The sequence below is a fragment of the Agelaius tricolor genome, unplaced genomic scaffold (genome assembly GCF_023055355.1).
Source record: "Agelaius tricolor isolate 1412-34295 unplaced genomic scaffold, bAgeTri1.0.p SCAF_33, whole genome shotgun sequence".
Classification (NCBI taxonomy): Eukaryota; Metazoa; Chordata; class Aves; order Passeriformes; family Icteridae; genus Agelaius; species Agelaius tricolor.
This window is the reverse complement of record NW_027269293.1, coordinates 127,416-144,582: the sequence shown is the minus strand read 5'-3', so window position 1 is coordinate 144,582 and position 17,167 is coordinate 127,416. Positions and strand designations below refer to the sequence as shown.

Sequence of the window (17,167 nt, the reverse complement as noted above, 5' to 3'; positions counted from 1 at the left end):
TTCACCCAGCTTCCCGCTGGGCCTGAGGGAATCCTATCCCAAACTGATCCCTGTCCCAGGATCTGAACCCCACCCCATTCCCAAAAGGGACTGAGGGAATGCTGGCCCAAACTGATCCCTGTCCCAGGACCTGAACCCCGTCCCATTTCCCAGGGGGACTGAGGGAATCCTGGCCCTCCCTGATCCCTGTCCCAGCACCTGAACCCCACCCCATTCCCAAAAGGGACTGAGGGAATGCTGGCCCAAACTGATCCCTGTCCCAGGACCTGAACCCTGTCCCATTCCCCAGGGGGACTGAGGGAATCCTGGCCCTCCCTGATCCCTGTCCCAGCACCTGAACCCCACCCCATTCCCAAAAGGGACTGAGGGAATGCTGGCCCTCCCTGATCCCTGTCCCAGGATCTGAACCCCACCCCATTCCCCAGGGGAACTGAGGGAATCCTGGCCCTCCCTGATCCCTGTCCCAGGATCTGAACCCCATTCCCCAGGGAACTGAGGGAATCCTGCTCCCACTGCACCCCTGTCCCAGGCTGGGCACTCCCATCTCCAGCCCCGAGCAGGAGCTGCCACTGACCTTTGATCTCCAGCCACTGCTCGTAGTCCTCCTCCTCCTCCTCGTCGGGGCCCTGGAAGACGCTGAGGCGGCTGAGCACGGGGCTGGCTCGGGGCAGGGAGAGGCTCCGGGCCTGCAGCATCCGGCTCAGGGCCTGCCCCGGCCGCTTCCCCAGCAGCCCCGGCTGCTTCCTCCCGGCCTGCGGGGCCGGGGCGCTCCCGGCGCTGTTGGGGGCATTCGGGGCACTCTCTGGGCACAAAACAAAGGGAAATTATTATTATTATTATTATTATTATTATTATTATTATTATTATTATTATTAGGAGTTCTGGGTTTGGGGTGCGAAAGGCCCCAAGCCTGGAGCATCTGGCTCAGGGCCTGCTTTGGCTGTTTCTTTCTGGGGTTTGGGGCCAGGGCATTCCTGGCGCTGTTGGGGGTATTCGGGGCACTCTCTGGGCACAAAACAAAGGGAAATTATTATTATTAATAATTATTTATTATTATCATTATTATTGGGAGTTCTGGGTTTGGGGTGCGAGAGGCCCCGAGCCTGGAGCATCTGGCTCAGGGCCTGCTTTGGCTGTCTCTTTCTGGGGTTTGGCACCGGGGCATTCCTGGCGCTGTTGGGGGTATTCGAGGCACTTTCTGTGCAGAAAACAAAGGGAAATTATTCCTGGAAGTCCTGGGTTTGGGGTGGGAAAGGCTCCAAGCCTGGAGCATCTGGGTCAGGGCCTGCTTTGGCTGTCTCTTTCTGGGGTTTGGAGCTGGGGCATCCCTGGAGCTGTTGGGGGGATTGTTGGGGGGATTTTTCTGCGGAGGAAATCAAAGGTAATTATTCCTGGGAATCCTGGGGTTCAGGCTGGGGTATTCCTGGAATTGTTAGGGGGATTTTGGGCATTTTATGAGGAGAGAAGGGAAATTCCTCCTGGGAATCCTGGGTTTGGGTTGGGAGAGGCTCCAGGTCTGCCTCAGCTGCTTCTTCCCCAGGTTTGGAGCTGGGGCATTCCCAGAATTTTTGGGGGAATTTGGGGCAGTTTCTGAGAGGAGAATGAAGGTAACAGAGCTCCTGGGAGTCCCAGGTTTGGCTTGGGAAAGGAAGGACCTACCAGCATTGGATTTTTCCTTCTGGAGCTTCAGGAATTGCTGCAGGAAGCTCCCATCGTTCACAAACTTGTTGGACACGGAGGCCTCGCTCTCGGAGCCGTCGTCGCTGAGCGGGGACAGGAAAACAGGAGCTGGAATTTGGGAGCCTCCCTGCCCTTCCCATGCGGGATTGGGGACAGGAAAATCTCCTGGAATTGGTAATTCTCCTCACCTACCAATGAATTCCCAAAAGCACCCCATAGCTCCTTCCTCCTCCATTAAAATTGGGATTTTCCTCCCTCTATTTGACCAAAATTGGGATTTTCCTTCCTTGCCCCGCCAAAGCTGGGATTTTCCCCCCTCGGGTCCCCTTCCCACCCCCTCCATTTTTGGTGGGCAGATTCCCGGGCTCCCCACGTACTCTCCGAGCAGCGGCAGCTGCGGGATGCTGAGCGAGTTCTGCCGTGCCTGCTGCTCCAGCCGGGCCTCGATCTCCCGCTTTTTCTGGGCAATCAGCTCCTCCTGCTGCAGGATGTTCACGCTCGTCTTGGCCGACTTGGACTGGGACACGCCGAACCACCGGCTCGCCTTCCCTGAGGGAAGAGCTGGGAATTAACTCGGGAACGGTCCAGGAATATGGGGCACGTTCCCTCTGAGGGAAAAGGTGGGGATTAATAAGGAGACCATCCCAAACCAAGGCTGGTCTTCCCTGTGGAAAAAGGGGAGAATGATCAGGGACCATCCCAAACCAAGGGGCAGCTTTCCTGAAGGAAAAAGGTGGGATTTAACAGGAGCCATCCTGAACCGAGGGTCGCGTTCCCTGTGGGGGAAAGGGGGGGGATTAATGGGGAAACCATCCCAAATCAAGGCTCGTATTTCTTCCAGGAAAAGAGGGGAGATTAACACGGACATCATCCCAAAAGAAGGCTTGCTCTCCCTGTGGGAAAAGGGAAGGAATAAACTGTGGGATCATCCCAAACATAGCTTCCCTATAGGAAAAAAAAAAAGAGAAAAAAACCAACAGTGGGGTCTCCACGAACCACCAGCTCAGCTTTCCTACGGGAAAAGAGAGAGGGAACGAACAGCTGGGTTTCCTGTGGGAAACGGAGAGGGAAAATCATCAGTGGGGCCTCTCCGAACTACCGGCTCTGTTTCCCTGATGGAAAAGAGGAGGAAAAATAACGGGGAGACCACTCGGGACCCCAGGCTCGGTTTTCCTGTGAGAAAACGGGGGGAAATTAACAGAGGAGCCATCCCGAACCAAGCCCGGCTTCCCTAGGGGAAAACGAGCCGGGAACGAACGCGGGGATCCATCCCGAACTCCCGGCTCGGCTCCGCTGCGGGATAAAAGGAGCGAATTTAACGGGGGGGCTTCCGCCAGCCCCCGACTCTGCCGGCACACCCCCACCCCGGGCGCACACCCCCACCCCCGGCTCCCGGAGCTCCGGGGGCGGTGGGGCCGAGCCGGGGGATGGCAGCGAGGCGGGAGGAGCGGGCCAGAGCCCCGGGAGGGCCGGGGCAGAGCCGGGAGCGGCGGAAGCCGCCCGGGCCGGGCCGTACCTGGCGCATCCCTGTGGTTGTCCATTTTGGAGCCCCCGTCCCAGCATGCCCCGCGCCGGGCGCGCCGCGCCGGGGGCCGCGCCGCTGCAAGCGCCCCTGGGAGATGTAGTCCCTCAAGGGGCCGTCCCGCCGCTCTCCCCGCTTCTCCCGCCGCACCGACCCCCGCTCGCGGGGCGGCCGAACCACCCCGCTCTGGTGGCTCCGACGCTACGGTCATTCCCCGGTTCGCCCCGCATCCGATCGGTGCGAAAGGGCAGACTACAACTCCCACCTCCCCTCCGCGCCTGAGGCGCTCGGACTCCAAGTCCCGTCGTGCCCCGCGCCTCGCGGCGGTGTTGTCGGCGGCCCCAAGATGGCGGCGGTGGCGGCGGGCGCGGCGGCCCCTCAGCAGCCGCCGCCGCCTCAGCAGCCGCCGCAGCCGGCGGGAGGCGGCGGGAGCGGCTCTGGGGAGGCGGCGGGAGCCGCGGGTGGTGCCGGAGGCGGCGGCGGAGGTGCCGGAGGCGGTGGCGGCGCAGCCGGGCCTGCTCCGGGCTCGGGGTCGGGCGGCGGCGCGGCCGCGGGCGAGTCGTGGTACCTGGCGCTGCTGGGCCTGGCCGAGCATTTCCGCACGTCCAGCCCGCCCAAGGTGCGGCTGTGCGTGCACTGCCTGCAGGCCGTGCTGCCCCGCAAGCCCCCGGCCCGCATGGAGGCCCGCACGCACCTCCAGCTCGGCTCCGTCCTCTACCACCACACCCGCAACGGCGACCAGGCCCGCGGGCACCTGGAGAAGGCGGTGAGCGGGGCTGGGATGGCCCTGGGGGGCACGGGGGGCTTGGGAAGGGCGGAGCGGGGGCTGCCGCTGCTTGGAGAAAGGGCTGGGGGTGGTGGGGACGGGGGTTTGGGCGCTTGGAGAAGGTAAAGAGTAGCGGGAGGGGCGGCCGAGGGGTCCTGGCAGCAGGAAAAGATGAGGAGCAGGGCAGGGGGCGGTGGGAGGCTCCTGGCACGGACGGGGAGGGTGTTAGTGCCAGCCTAACCCGCTGTGTTCTCTTGCAGTGGCTGATATCCCAGCAGGTATCCTTTTCCCAGGACCCAGGAAGGGCTCCAAGCTCCAAACAGCTCCGAGGAAACTCCCAAAACACCTCAAGGGCCTGGGGGTGGGGGCATGGAATGGGTGTTTTAATCTGCTTCATCACAGAACCACGGAGTTTGGCTTGGAAGGGACCTTAAATTCCATCTCATCCCCATTTTCCTGAGGGTTTTTGGAGGCTTTGCTGCTGTTTTCCACACAGATCTTGTGGTTCCCTTAACCCTGGTGCCAGATCCCCCAGTTTGAAGATGTGAAGTTTGAGGCAGCCAGTTTGCTGTCGGAGCTCTACTGCCAGGAGGTGAGAGAAACCCCCCCAAAACCCCTCTGTGCCCCTCGAATTTGGGTTTCTCCAGTCCTGCCAAAATCCCAGATTCCTCCAGTCTATCCCAAATCCCAGATTCCACCAGTCCTTCCAAAATCCGAGATTTCTCCAGTCCTGCCAAAATTCGAGATTCCTCCAATCCTCCCCAAATCCCAGATTCCACCAGTCCTCTCAAAATCCCGGATTCCTCCAATCCTCCCTAAATCCCAGATTTCTCCAATCCTCCCCAAATCCCAGATTTCTCCAATCCTATCCAACCCTACCTTGGACATTCCAAGGACGCAGCAGCCCCAGTCTTCTCCCATTTTATTTTTACTGCTTCCAACACTCCCAGCCCTCCCTGGAGGGTTCAGCGTGGTTTTCCAGGGAATTCCAGGGCTGTGGGATTCCGGGATGCGGGTTTGTGGTGACCGGGGGCGTCTGTGTTGCAGAATTCCGTGGACACGGCCAAGCCCCTGCTGCGCAAAGCCATCCAGATCTCCCAGCAGACTCCCTACTGGCACTGCAGGCTGCTCTTCCAGCTGGCTGTGAGTCCTTGGAGCAGCAGTTCCTTGGGGGGAAAAATCCTGCAAAAATCCTGGCGTTTTTTTGGGATTCGTGGAGCAAATGCTGGATTTTCATGGCATTTGTTATTCCCATTTCAGCAACTGCACACGCTGGAGAAGGATTTGGTGTCAGCCTGCGACCTGCTGGGCGTGGGGGCGGAGTACGCGCGCGTGGTGGGCTCCGAGTACACCAGGTGACAGCGCTGCCCTGCTCGGGGATCCCTGCCCGGATTCCATGGGATCCCTGCCTGGATTCCATGGGATCCCTGCCTGGATTCCATGGGATCCCTGCCTGGATTCCATGGGATCCCTGCCTGGATTCCATGGGATCCCTGCCTGGATTCCCTGGGATCCCTGCCCGGATTCCCTGCCCGGATTCCCTGCCTGGATTCCATGGGATCCCTGCCCGGATTCCCTGGGGTTCCCTGCCCGGATTCCATGGGGATCTGCCTGGATTCCCTGCCCGGATTCCCTGGGATTCCCTGCCCGGATTCCCTGGGATTCCCTGCCCGGATTCCATGGGATCCCTGCCCGGATTCCATGGGGATCCGCCTGGATTCCCTGCCTGGATTCCATGGGATCCCTGCCTGGATTCCCTGCCCGGATTCCCTGCCCGGATTCCCTGCCCGGATTCCCTGGGGATTCCTGCCCGGATTCCCTGGGATTCCCTGCCTGAATTCCCTGGGATTCCCTGCCTGAATTCCCTGGGATTTCATCTCTGAATTCCCTGGGATTTCATCTCTGAATTCCCTGGGATTCCCTGCCTGAATTCCCTGGGATTCCCTGCCTGAATTGCCTGGGATTTCATCCCTGAATTTCATGGGATCTCCTCCCCCAATTCCCCAGGAATTCCTCTATCAATTCCCTTAAACCTTTTTTTCCCTCTGTTTTTAGAGGGAGAAAAAGGCAGATTTTTTTTTCCTGGTGTTTTTCTCTTTGTGGATGGAATAATTTCTTTTGGAATTTAACTTTATTTTCTTTCATTCCAGAGCCCTCTTTCTGCTCAGCAAGGGGATGGTGAGTGGAACTCTTTTAAAAATAAATTATTTCCTGTTTAATTGTAAATTCTAGAGGATTTTTTTTATTTGTTGGTGGGAGGGTTGATCAGGATTCTTGAGGATAAATCCAGCTTTTTCCTCTCTTTTTTTTTTTCTGGGAAAAACAAAAGGATTGTTGCAAATTTTCACTGGAGCTTTTGTAACGAGGGATGGGAAAGCTGGTGGGGTGAAAGGGCTGTGGGAATCAGGTGAATATTCTGATCCTAATCCCTGGAATTGGGGAATCCCTGGAATTGTTTGGCTTGGTGGACCAAGGGACAGCTTCCACTATCCCAGGCAGCTCCAGCCGGGCTTTGGGCAATTCCAGGCTTGAGGCAGCCCCGTTTCCCAGGGGAATTGTCACTCCCTGAGGGTTTATCCTGACACACGTCCCTGGATTTTCCTTGGAATTGCAGCTGCTGCTGATGGAGAGGAAGCTGCAGGAGGTGCACCCGCTGCTGACGCTGTGTGGGCAGATCGTGGAGAACTGGCAGGGCAACCCCATCCAGAAGGAATCCCTCAGGGTCTTCTTCTTGGTCCTGCAGGTCACACATTACCTGGATGCCGGCCAGGTGCGTGCCACGTTCCAGCTGGGACTTTGGGACGGGGATATTCCATAAAAAATCAGCCCTGAGGGGATTTTTGGGGTTTTTTTTGGTAATTGAAGCAAACTCCTGTTGGTTTTATTCCCACATTCAATGGAAAGTGAGGAAATCACGTTAATTCGGAGATGTTGTCCATGGTATTTTTATATCCATACTGGTCTCTGTTGCTTCCCTGGTGTGTGGGAGGGAACAAAGGAATTTTGGGGGATTCTGGGGATATTTGGAGCATCCTTGGTGCCGTTCACCCCCATGAAGTGCTGGGGTCACCAGCCCTAAGCCAACCCCCTGAATTGGGGCATTAGCACTCAGCTGGGAGGCTCCCCTCTCCCGAGCTCCCCAGCAGTGGGGATGTGAGGAACCCGGGGCGGTGTGTGCTGGCAGGTGAAGAGCGTGAAGCCGTGCCTGAAGCAGCTGCAGCAGTGCATCCAGACCATCTCCACCCTGCACGACGACGAGATCCTGCCCAGCAACCCCGCAGACCTCTTCCACTGGCTGCCCAAGGAGCACATGTGTGTGCTGGTCTACCTGGTGAGAGCTCCTTGCCCACTAATTGCCAATTAACGAGGGGGCACGAGGGCTCTGGGGGCAGCAGGGATGGGGCCCGTGGCTGCTGCGGGCGGATTCTCCCTCAGCAACCCTGGGCTGATGCTGAGGGGGCAGCTCAGGGTGTGAGGAGATTGCAGCCTGGAAACGGGGATTAATTAATTGATTGTTAGATGGTTTATTAATTAGTGCCTGACTCAAATGGAAATGGAGTTATCTGTACAAATCAGAGCCAGTTTGGCTTGATTTTATCAACTTTGGTGCTTTTATTTCCCCTCAATGTCCCTGGGGTGGTGCTGAGGGGGCTGCTCAGTGTGCGTGGAGATTCCAGCCTGGAAATGGGAATCAGCTAATAAATAATTAATTAACTGATTATTCAATACCCCAATCAATTGAAAATGGAGGTATTTGTACAAATCAGGCTACTTTGGCCTTATTTTCTCAGCTGCTTGGTGCTGGTTCTGCCTCAGCGTCCAGGGGTGATGCTCAGTGTGCGTGGAGATTCCAGGCTGGGAATGGGAATTAATTAAATAATAACTCATTAATTGATTAATCAATACCCGATTCAGATGAAAATTAAGTCATTTGTACAAAGCAGAACCACTTTGGCTTAATTCTATCAACATGAGAAGAGCTGGGCTTAGAATTGCTGAAGGAATTCGTTCCATTTCTTGGAGATGATTCCAATCCTTGGTAAAAAGTCTGGGATTTGAGGAATTCTGTGAATTCCCAGCCCTTCCCTCTCTGCACAGATAAATTTTGGGAATCATGGAATAGCTGGGGTGGGAAGGAGCTTTGAAATCATCCATTCCCACCCTCTCAGTCTCACCTCCCACTGTCCTGGGGCGCTCCAGGATCTTTCCAGGGATTTCTGCCGTGGGGACTGCGTCCAGGGGAATTGCTGAGGGGAATAATCCTTGCTGTGCTTCCCTGCAGGTGACAGTGATGCATTCCATGCAGGCAGGCTACCTGGAGAAGGCCCAGAAGTACACGGACAAAGCCCTCATGCAGCTGGAGAAGCTCAAAAGTAAGGAAGAAGGGCTTGGAATTCATTCAGCTGCATTCCAGGGAAATCTTGGGAAATCCCATTATTTATTCCTCATTTAAACCCATCCCACAGCCTTGTTGAGCTGCTGGGTCAGCCTGAAACTAAAACTAAGATTAAACCCTGCTTTTAAGGCTGGGTGGTGGCTTTGGAGTACAAATTCAACTTGTTGGGGTTTTTTTTTTGGATGTGATTTGAATAATTCCATAAATCCCTGATGGAATTGCTCCTGCTCCTTCCCCAGTGCTGGACTGCAGCCCCATCCTGTCCTCATTCCAAGTGATTTTGTTGGAACACATCATCATGTGCAGGCTGGTCACGGGACACAAAGCCACAGCCCTGCAGGAGGTAACGTGGGGATCCCAGCATTTCCCGGCTGGGAATGGCTCCCAAAAATGGGAATGTTCTGCAGGAACAGCCTCCAAAACGTGGGAATTGCAGTTCTGGGCTCAGGTGGGAATTCCTGCTGGGTTATTCATGGATGCAGCCGGCCTTGGCGGGGCTCAGGACCTGGGAAATGGGATTGGCTCACCTGGAATGTTCATTTAAGGGCACTTTGGGATTGATCGTGGGATAATCAGTGACTGGTTGGATTCACACCTTCCTGGGGCCAATTCCAGGCTGATTCCAGTGGGTTTTTTCCCATTCCATCAATTCCAGAGTGGCTCCTTCCTCTTCAGGTTCCTGCCTTGTCCAGATGCTTCCCAGTTTTTCACATTCCTGCTTTTCCTCCTCTTCCCTGTTGATTTGGGTTGTTCCAGAGGAAACTGCACTTTTTTTTTTCTGTTTTTCCAATAATTTTAAAATCCAGGGAGTCCATCCTGGGCCTGGATCATCCAATCCCTGCTGTCAGCTTTACTGGGAATGTGCTGGGAATGGCAGGGATTCAGCCTCCTGCTTCAGTCTCCTGAAACTCACCCCAATCCCAGATTTTGGGAGGTTTTATCCCACTTTTCCTGGAGCGTTTCGGGAGGGATCCGTGGCTGTGAATCCCAGGGGCTGGAGGAAACCCTTCCAAAGCAGCTGGAATGTGGGAGGGATGTGAGGAAATCCCTTTTCCTGTGCTGGCAGCACACCCAGCCTCCCCTTTCATCCAGGACTGCAGATCCCTGCGTCCGTGAGGGGTGCAAGGAGGGGATTTGGGGCGTAAAACTGAGGGAAAAGGGTCAAAAGTGGGGAATTGTGTTCCTGCCCAGATCTCCCAGGTCTGCCAGCTGTGCCAGCAGTCGCCCAGGCTCTTCTCCAACCACGCTGCCCAGCTGCACACGCTCCTGGTGAGTCTGGGGTCACAGCTGGGAATTCTGCATCCGCCCCGGAATTCCGGAGATTCCCTGGGAATGACAGAGCTGCACCCTGCGCTGCTGGGGGAGCTCATCCCCACCTTGGAACCCTGTGGGAACAGAATTCCAGGATGGCTTGGGCGGGCAGGGGCGCTTCCCACTCTCCTAAGTTGCGCCAGCAATTCCTGGAGAGAAAAAATCCCACTTTTCTGTGGAGAAAATTCCTGGGATTTGGCTTTTCCTGGAAGTTTTTGACATCCAGGCCTTGTCTGGCAGCAGTTCCTTCATGAAGGGAGGGGAATTTGGGAGGAATCAGCTGGAAAAGGGGAAATCCAGGGATTTCAATTGTGCCCACTGGAGATGGCTTTATGTGGGAATTATAGAAGGCGAAAGGTTTTCGGAGGGAATACTGAATTTTCCACAATTTTAATAAAGATTTTTTAGCTAAATTAAGTTTTTTCCCCATGAATAATTTATTTTAAAGGACATTTTGTGGAAATTCCTTATTTTCCCCACACCTGAGACTTGTTGCTCCCTTTTTCCTGCTGTTATCCCAATATTTCCATGGATTTGGGAATGTTTTGGGCTGCATTCCCAAAAATATCCTTTCTTTTCCAGGGTCTCTACTGCATCTCTGTCAACTGCATGGATAATGCAGAAGCACAATTCACTACAGCACTGAGGGTGAGATTTTATTCCCAAATTTTCTCCTGGAAACTTAAGGATGGCAGTTTGAATTTAGAAGGGAAACCTTCCTTAATTCCATTATTTATTAACAATTTTCCTTGGATCGGGGTGGGGGGGATTTTTAACATCAAAATATCAACGTGTGACTTTTTTAGCCAGGATTTTTTAATGGGAACGAGCAAATCGTGAGGAAAAGAGTGAAATATTTGGGAATTTTCTCCTTTCCAGCTCACAACCCACCAGGAGCTGTGGGCGTTCATTGTCACCAACCTGGCCAGCGTCTACATCCGGGAGGGGAATCGGCACCAGGAGGTGAGCTGGGCTCTCCCTGATCCTGCTTTTCTGTGCAGAAAATCCCTGGGAATTCCCTTTTTCTGGGTGTTTTTGCCATCCGGGCCTTGCTGGCAGAATCTCATTCATGAGGGGAGTGGGAAATCCCAACTTTCTGTGGAGAAAATCCCTGGGATTTGCCCTTTTCTGGGTGTTTTTGCCATCAGGGCCTTGCTGGCAGAGTTTCATTCATCAGGGGTTGAGAAATCCCAGTTTTCTGTGGAGAAAATTCCCGGGATTTGCCCTTTTCTGGGTGTTTTTGCCATCCAGGCCTTGCTGGCAGCAGCTCCTTCATCAGGGAGTGGGAATTCCCGAGAAATTGGCTGGAAAACTCCAAAAGTTCTGGATTATTCCCACAATTTCCCCCAGTTTTTCTCATAAATCCTGCTTTTCTGTGGAGAAAATTCCTGGGATTTGCCTTTTTCTGGGTATTTTTGCCATCATGGCCTTGCAGGCAGAATCTCATTCATGAGGGGAGTGAGAAATCCCAACTTTCTGTGGAGAAAATTCCTGAAATTCTGCTTTTCCAGGGCATTTTTTCCATCAGGGCCTTGCTGGCCACAGCTCCTTTGTCAGGGAGTGAGAAATCCCAGTTTTCTGTGGAGAAAATTCCTGAAATTCTGCTCTTCCTGGGTATTTTTGCTGTCCAGGCCTTGCTGGCAGCAGCTCCTTCATGCGGGGAGCAAAAAAGATCCTTAAAATTTGTGAATTCTTTGGTTAAATTCTGGTTTTCATTAATCAAATCCGATATCAAATTCATTATCAGATCCACCAGCTCCAAGTTTTCCGTGGGAATACAATTATCCAGGAAATGCTGTGGAATTGGAAGAGATTTGGGATAAAACTTGGATTTTTGGCATCAAAACAAGCCTAAAATTCCCAATATTGGGATAAACATGGGCTGGTTTGGGTGGAATTTCACTGTTTTGGTGTTGATTTTTTCTTGGAAAATCAATTTTTCCTTTTCCTCTCCCACTTTCCAGCTTTACAGTTTATTGGAAAGGATAAATCCCGACCACAACTTCCCAGTGAGGTGAGAATTCCCAAAAATCCCAACATTCTGGGCTGGGAATGACGGATTTCCAGCAGGATTTTCAACAAATTAGGGGAAAAAAATCCAACCTAACTCCAAGGGGAAACTTGGGAGGATTTTGGGGTGAAATTCCTGGGAGTTTGGGTGGGATCCTGAGGTATCCATGGTTTTTTTTCCATAGTTCTCACTGTCTGCGGGCTGCAGCCTTCTACATCCGAGGGCTCTTCTCCTTTTTCCAGGGAAGATACAACGAGGCCAAGTGAGTCCAAGCCATGGGAAAAATGTGGGGAAAATGTGGGGAAAATGTTGGAAAAGTCACCCTGGCTTTTCTGGGATGGGAGTGGGAACGCCCAGGCTTTGTGTCCATCCCATTCCCACGGATTTCCTCTGGAATGTGGTGGGGGTTGAGCCCTTTCCTTGGGAATCCTCGGGAATCGTTCCCTGCAGTCCTTGGGAATACCTGAGAACCTGGGACTGTTACTCTCTGGAACCGCGAGGAACCCTTGGGAATTTTGGGCATTTTATTCCCTTCAATTCCAGGGAATCCTTGGGATCTCGTTCCCCGGAATCCTTGGGAATTTTGGGGTTTGAATCCCAAGGAAGCCCTGGGAATCTCCTGCCTCCCGTTCCTTCCCATCCCAGGGCTCTGCCCCTTCCAGGGGCCCAATCCAGGAGAAAGCCCAGGAATTCCCTTTCTCTGAGCTCCTTTATCCCAGCTGCTGCCCCTCCATCCTCGCAGGAGTCACCCCAGGCTGCTGGGGGTGGGCTCCAATCCCGATTTTCCCGTTTTTCCAGGCGTTTTCTGCGGGAGACGCTGAAGATGTCGAACGCCGAGGACCTGAACCGCCTGACCGCCTGCTCGCTGGTGCTGCTGGGCCACATCTTCTACGTGCTGGGCAACCACAGGGTGACTGCAGAGCCCTCCCCACCCTGCGTCCTGCAAGGGCCATTCCCAGAGAAAATCCCAAAAAAATCCCGAAGGGAATTGGGATATGGGTGGAAATAATGGGATTTTTAAGGGTTTTTTTTAGTGCTGTTGCATCAAAAATCAGGATTTTCTTCCCTCTGGATCATCCAAATCCCTCCCAGTCCCAGGAATTCTGAAATTGGCATTCCCAGAACTGATCCCCAGAAAAATCCCGACTGAAATCGTGGAATCCTTGGGAATCCATTGCCCTACAATCCCAAGGAATCTTCAGGAATCTTGGGTTTTATTCCTTTCAATCCCAGCAAATCCTTGGGATCTGATTCCTTTCCGTCACAGGGAATCCCTGGCGATCTTGGGATTTTATTCCCTTGCACACCATGGATTCCTTGGGAATTTTGAGATTTTATTCCCTTCAATCCCAAGCAATCCTTGGGAATCTTGAGCGTTTTCCTGCCTTCCACCCAAAAATCCAATTTCCCACCGGGAATTTTCCATCTTTTCCACTCAATCCGTGCTGGAAAGGGCAGGGAAAAAAAAATCCCCAAATGCCAATTTTCCCCTTTGCCGGTTTCCCTAGGAAAGCAACAACATGGTGGTGCCAGCCATGCAGCTGGCCAGCAAGATCCCAGACATGTCCGTGCAGCTCTGGTCCTCTGCCCTGCTCCGGGGTAAATGCGGGAGCTGGGAGCAGCCTGGGAGAGCGTGGGGAATGGGACAGAGCTGGGATGGAGCCTCTGGGAGACTGGGAATGAAGGGGAAATGTGGGGCTGCTCCTGAGGGGGGGAAACAGCCTGAGCAAGGGGGGGATCACAGAGGAAACGTGGGGATTATCCCAAGGGTCTGGGGAATGGGAATGGGCAGCTCCAGGGGAGATTCGGGATCAGGGATTGTCCTGGAAAACCTGGAAACAGCCTCGGGGAGGGTGGGAATGCCAAGGAGAGCCTGGGGCTGATCCCAGGGCTGGGAATGTGCAGGCCCAGGAGCTGATCCCAGAGCGGGAAGGGGCTCCAGGAGAGCTGGAGAGGGCTTGGGATAGGGCATGGAGGGATGGGAATTCCAGGGGAATGGATTTGGGATAGGGCATGGAGGGATGGGAATTCCAGGGGAATGAGGATTTTGGGATAGGGCATGGAGGGATGGGAATTCCAGGGGAATGGATTTGGGATAGGGCATGGAGGGATGGGAATTCCGGGGGAATGGATTTGGGATGGGAATGAGGATTTTGGGAAGGAATTCTTGCCGGGACGGTGGGGAGGGAATGGGCTGGAATCCCAAGAATTCCTTTGGAAAAGGGAAAGATTCAGGGTCTCTGTGGAACTTCTGGGGCAGATTTTGCCTCCAGCTGAGGCAATTTTGGGATCTTATTCCCTGCTATCCTAAGGAATTCTTGGGAATTCGGGGATTTTATTCCCTACAATCCCAGGGAATCCTTGGGATGTTTTGGTGCGGACCCCAGCCCCGGGGAGGTTTTTTGGGATGAATCCCAGGATTTCTCTGCCCTTTCCAGACCTGAACAAGGCGTGTGGCAATGCCATGGACGCCCACGAGGCCGCCCAGATGCACCAGAACTTCTCCCAGCAGCTGCTCCAGGACCACATCGAGGCCTGCAGCCTCCCCGAGCACAACCTGATCACGGTCAGAGCCCAGAATTCCCAAAATTCCCAAAATTCCCAAAATGGCCCGTGGCAAAAAGGACCCTCCTCATTTTTATACTTTTTTCTAAATGTTGTTTCTTTAGTGCTGTCGCATCCAAAGTTTTGGATTTTCCTCCCTCTGGATCACCCAAATCCCTCCCCAGCCCTTGGAATCCTGCAATTGGCATTCCCAGAAAGAAATCCCTCAAAAATATCCCAAAGAAAAGCAGGATAAGGGGGGGAATGGGATTTTTGAAGGGTTCTTTAGTGCTGTCGCATCAGAAGTTGAGATTTTCTTCCCTCTGGATCATCCAAATCCCTCCCAGTGGGATTTTGGCTTTGAAATCCCCAAAAAAACCCTGGAAAACCAAATCCCAGCAGGGTTCCCTGGTGGAATTTGGGATTCCCTGGGAATTCCGTGATCCTGAGGGAATTTTTCCCATTTTTCCTGGGATTTTGGCTTCGAAATCCCAAATAAACCCCTGGAAAACCAAATCCCAGCGGGATGAGGGGTTGGGATTGGGGATCCCTGGGGTGGGGAGGGTTTTCCTGGGAATTCTGAGATGCTGAGGGAATTTTCTGGGAATTTTTCCCGGGATTCTGATCCCGTGTTTCCCTTGCAGTGGACGGATGGACCTCCCCCAGTCCAGTTCCAGGCCCAGAACGGCCCCACCACCAGCCTGGCCAGTCTGCTGTGAATTCCAGGAAAACTCCAGGAAAACTCCTGGAAAAAAATCCAGGAAAACTCCAGGATATCCACCAACAATATCCCGGGAGGGGAAAAAAAAAAGAAACGTCAAAAACTTGGGAAAAGAAACAAAAAAAAGTCCATGGAAAAGCTTCCGAATTCCCTCTGGTAGTGAGAAAAACCCAGGAATTTTCCAGGGATTCCCAGAGCCTCCGGAGCTGCTTTTCCAGGTGGGAATGTCCAGGTGAACCCCAAGGTTGGATCCTGCCGGGAATTGCCAGGAAAGGCTGGGAATCCTCGGGGATGAGGGGATGAGGAAATCATGGATTGGATTCCCAGCTGGAATTCCCCGAGGGGAAGTTCCCATTTTTTTGGGAAGGAGGAATTCCAGGATTTCCTGGGCCGTCCCTCCCGCAGCCACAGCTCTCCCCACGCCATTGGGACCGGGACAAAGCCGGAGTTTTCCTGCCGATCCCAAATTCTTCCAGGCTGAAGGCACCACCTGTGCCTTAAGGATTCCCAAATCCTGGGGATAAACCCCAACCCAGAGGTTTGGGATGGAATTCCAGCCTTGCCCTCGGCGCAAAGTTCCCTTTGCCAGGTTAAATTCCCTGGGTTTAGCCCACTGTTCCTTTGGGTCTCCTAGAAATCTGGGAATGCTGAATCCCAGAAAAAAGCTGGAAGTTTTTCCAGGATCCCAGCAGTGCCTGGGGTGGAACTGAGCTGTTTTTCCCAGTTGGAATTTCTCCAGGTTTCTGGGAAAGGGGGAGGGAAGAGAACTCTGGAATTCTTGGAGAGAGGAAAACCAAAGCCCTGGAACTGCCAGGGATTTTTGGGGATTTTTAATCCCACCTGGCTGGGAAGGAACCTTAAAATTCCCTTAAAATCCCTTTAAAATTCCCTCATTCCCATCATTTTTTTCTTCCCAAATCTCATCTTTTTCCAGAGCAAGGAATTTTTTTTCCACCCAGATTCCTCAATTTTTCCCTCTGGAATTCATTCCAGGGATGAGGTTTTTTTTGTCCCATTCCCAAAAAAAATTGGATTTTCCAGGGTTTTTTTCTATGGAAATCCTGGTCTTAGGTCTGCAAAGGACCTGGAAGTTTTGGGGATTGAGAGTTTTTATTCTGGATTTTTTTTTTTGGGATTAAGGAAAATCCTTGGTGCCATTGGAACTCAAAAAAAACCAGGGAAAAAAATCCCCCAAAATTCCCAAATCCAGGGATTTTCCAGCCTGAATCCGGGGCTGCAATTCCCATGGGAAATTCCAGTGGCTCCTGGGGTTTTTTTGGGATATTTGGGATCCCACTGAGCCAGAGCCATCCCAGGAATTTTGGGATCTGGGGATTTTCATCAGGAACTGGGGCAGTTTTCCCAGGTTTTGACTTTTTCGGGAAGCACACTCCCAGCTTTTATTTCCTCTGGGGTGCAACAATTCCCTGGAATCTTTTTCCTTGGAATTTTCCTGGCTTGGGAAAGGCTGAAATCCCCAAATCCCAGCCAGGAAATCCAAATTTTCCTTTCTAACTCCATAATGTTCCAGAAGATTCTGGAATTTCAGGCCCAAGTCAGATCCAGCTTGGAATTTTGGGCTCAAATTCCCAAATTTTGGGCTGGAAAAGCCTCGGGATGATCCCAATCCCAGGGCAGGGACACTTCCACTATTCCAGGCTGCTCCCACCTGCATTTGAGCACTTCCAGGGCAGCCAAATCCCAAAAACTTTGGGAAAAACCCTGAAAAAAATGGGGAAAAAATGGGGAAAAAATGGGGAAAAATCCCAGTTCCGGAGAGCTGTGGTTGGGGCTGAGCTTTGGGAATTCCCCAGTGGGAAAAGAGCCTTTCCCACCCCCCGGAGACGCCGAGGAAGGAGCAGAATTCCCAAAAATTCCCCCAAATTCCCAATTTTCCGCCTTCGATCTCCCGTGAAAATCCATCAAAATCGGTGAAACAGCCGGAAAATCCCTTGGGAATCCTGGGGGGGTTGGTGTGGGAGCTCGGAGCTGATCCCGGCTCCTGAGGGCTCCTCCCGCCGCCGGAATTCCCAAATCCCCAAATTCCTGGCGGAAATTCCAATGTACAGAGCTTTTTACCATTGTATATTAAATTATTTAATAGCTTTTTGTGGCAGCTTTTCCTTCTTTTTTTTTTTTTTTTTTTTTTATGGAGCAGAGCTGGGAAGGAGGAGCTGAAATTCCTTGGAATTTTGAAAGAAAAGAGGAAAAAGGGA

General features: G+C 53.0%; 1 protein-coding gene across 1 annotated transcript; it reads left to right on the top strand.

The window, feature by feature from the left end:
- The first annotated feature begins 3,517 nt into the window (after window positions 1–3,517).
- MAU2 (MAU2 sister chromatid cohesion factor) lies at window positions 3,518–17,057 on the top strand. Its single transcript, XM_071452024.1, has 19 exons — window positions 3,518–3,968; window positions 4,229–4,246; window positions 4,495–4,560; window positions 5,016–5,111; window positions 5,229–5,323; window positions 6,119–6,146; window positions 6,583–6,738; window positions 7,153–7,299; window positions 8,251–8,341; window positions 8,604–8,707; window positions 9,556–9,633; window positions 10,258–10,323; window positions 10,555–10,638; window positions 11,640–11,689; window positions 11,871–11,948; window positions 12,485–12,596; window positions 13,195–13,285; window positions 14,125–14,252; window positions 14,875–17,057. Exons 1-19 carry the CDS (start codon window positions 3,549–3,551, stop codon window positions 14,947–14,949), a joined length of 1,983 nt encoding a protein of 660 aa, XP_071308125.1. The 5' UTR covers window positions 3,518–3,548; the 3' UTR covers window positions 14,950–17,057.
- Window positions 17,058–17,167: the final 110 nt, after the last annotated feature.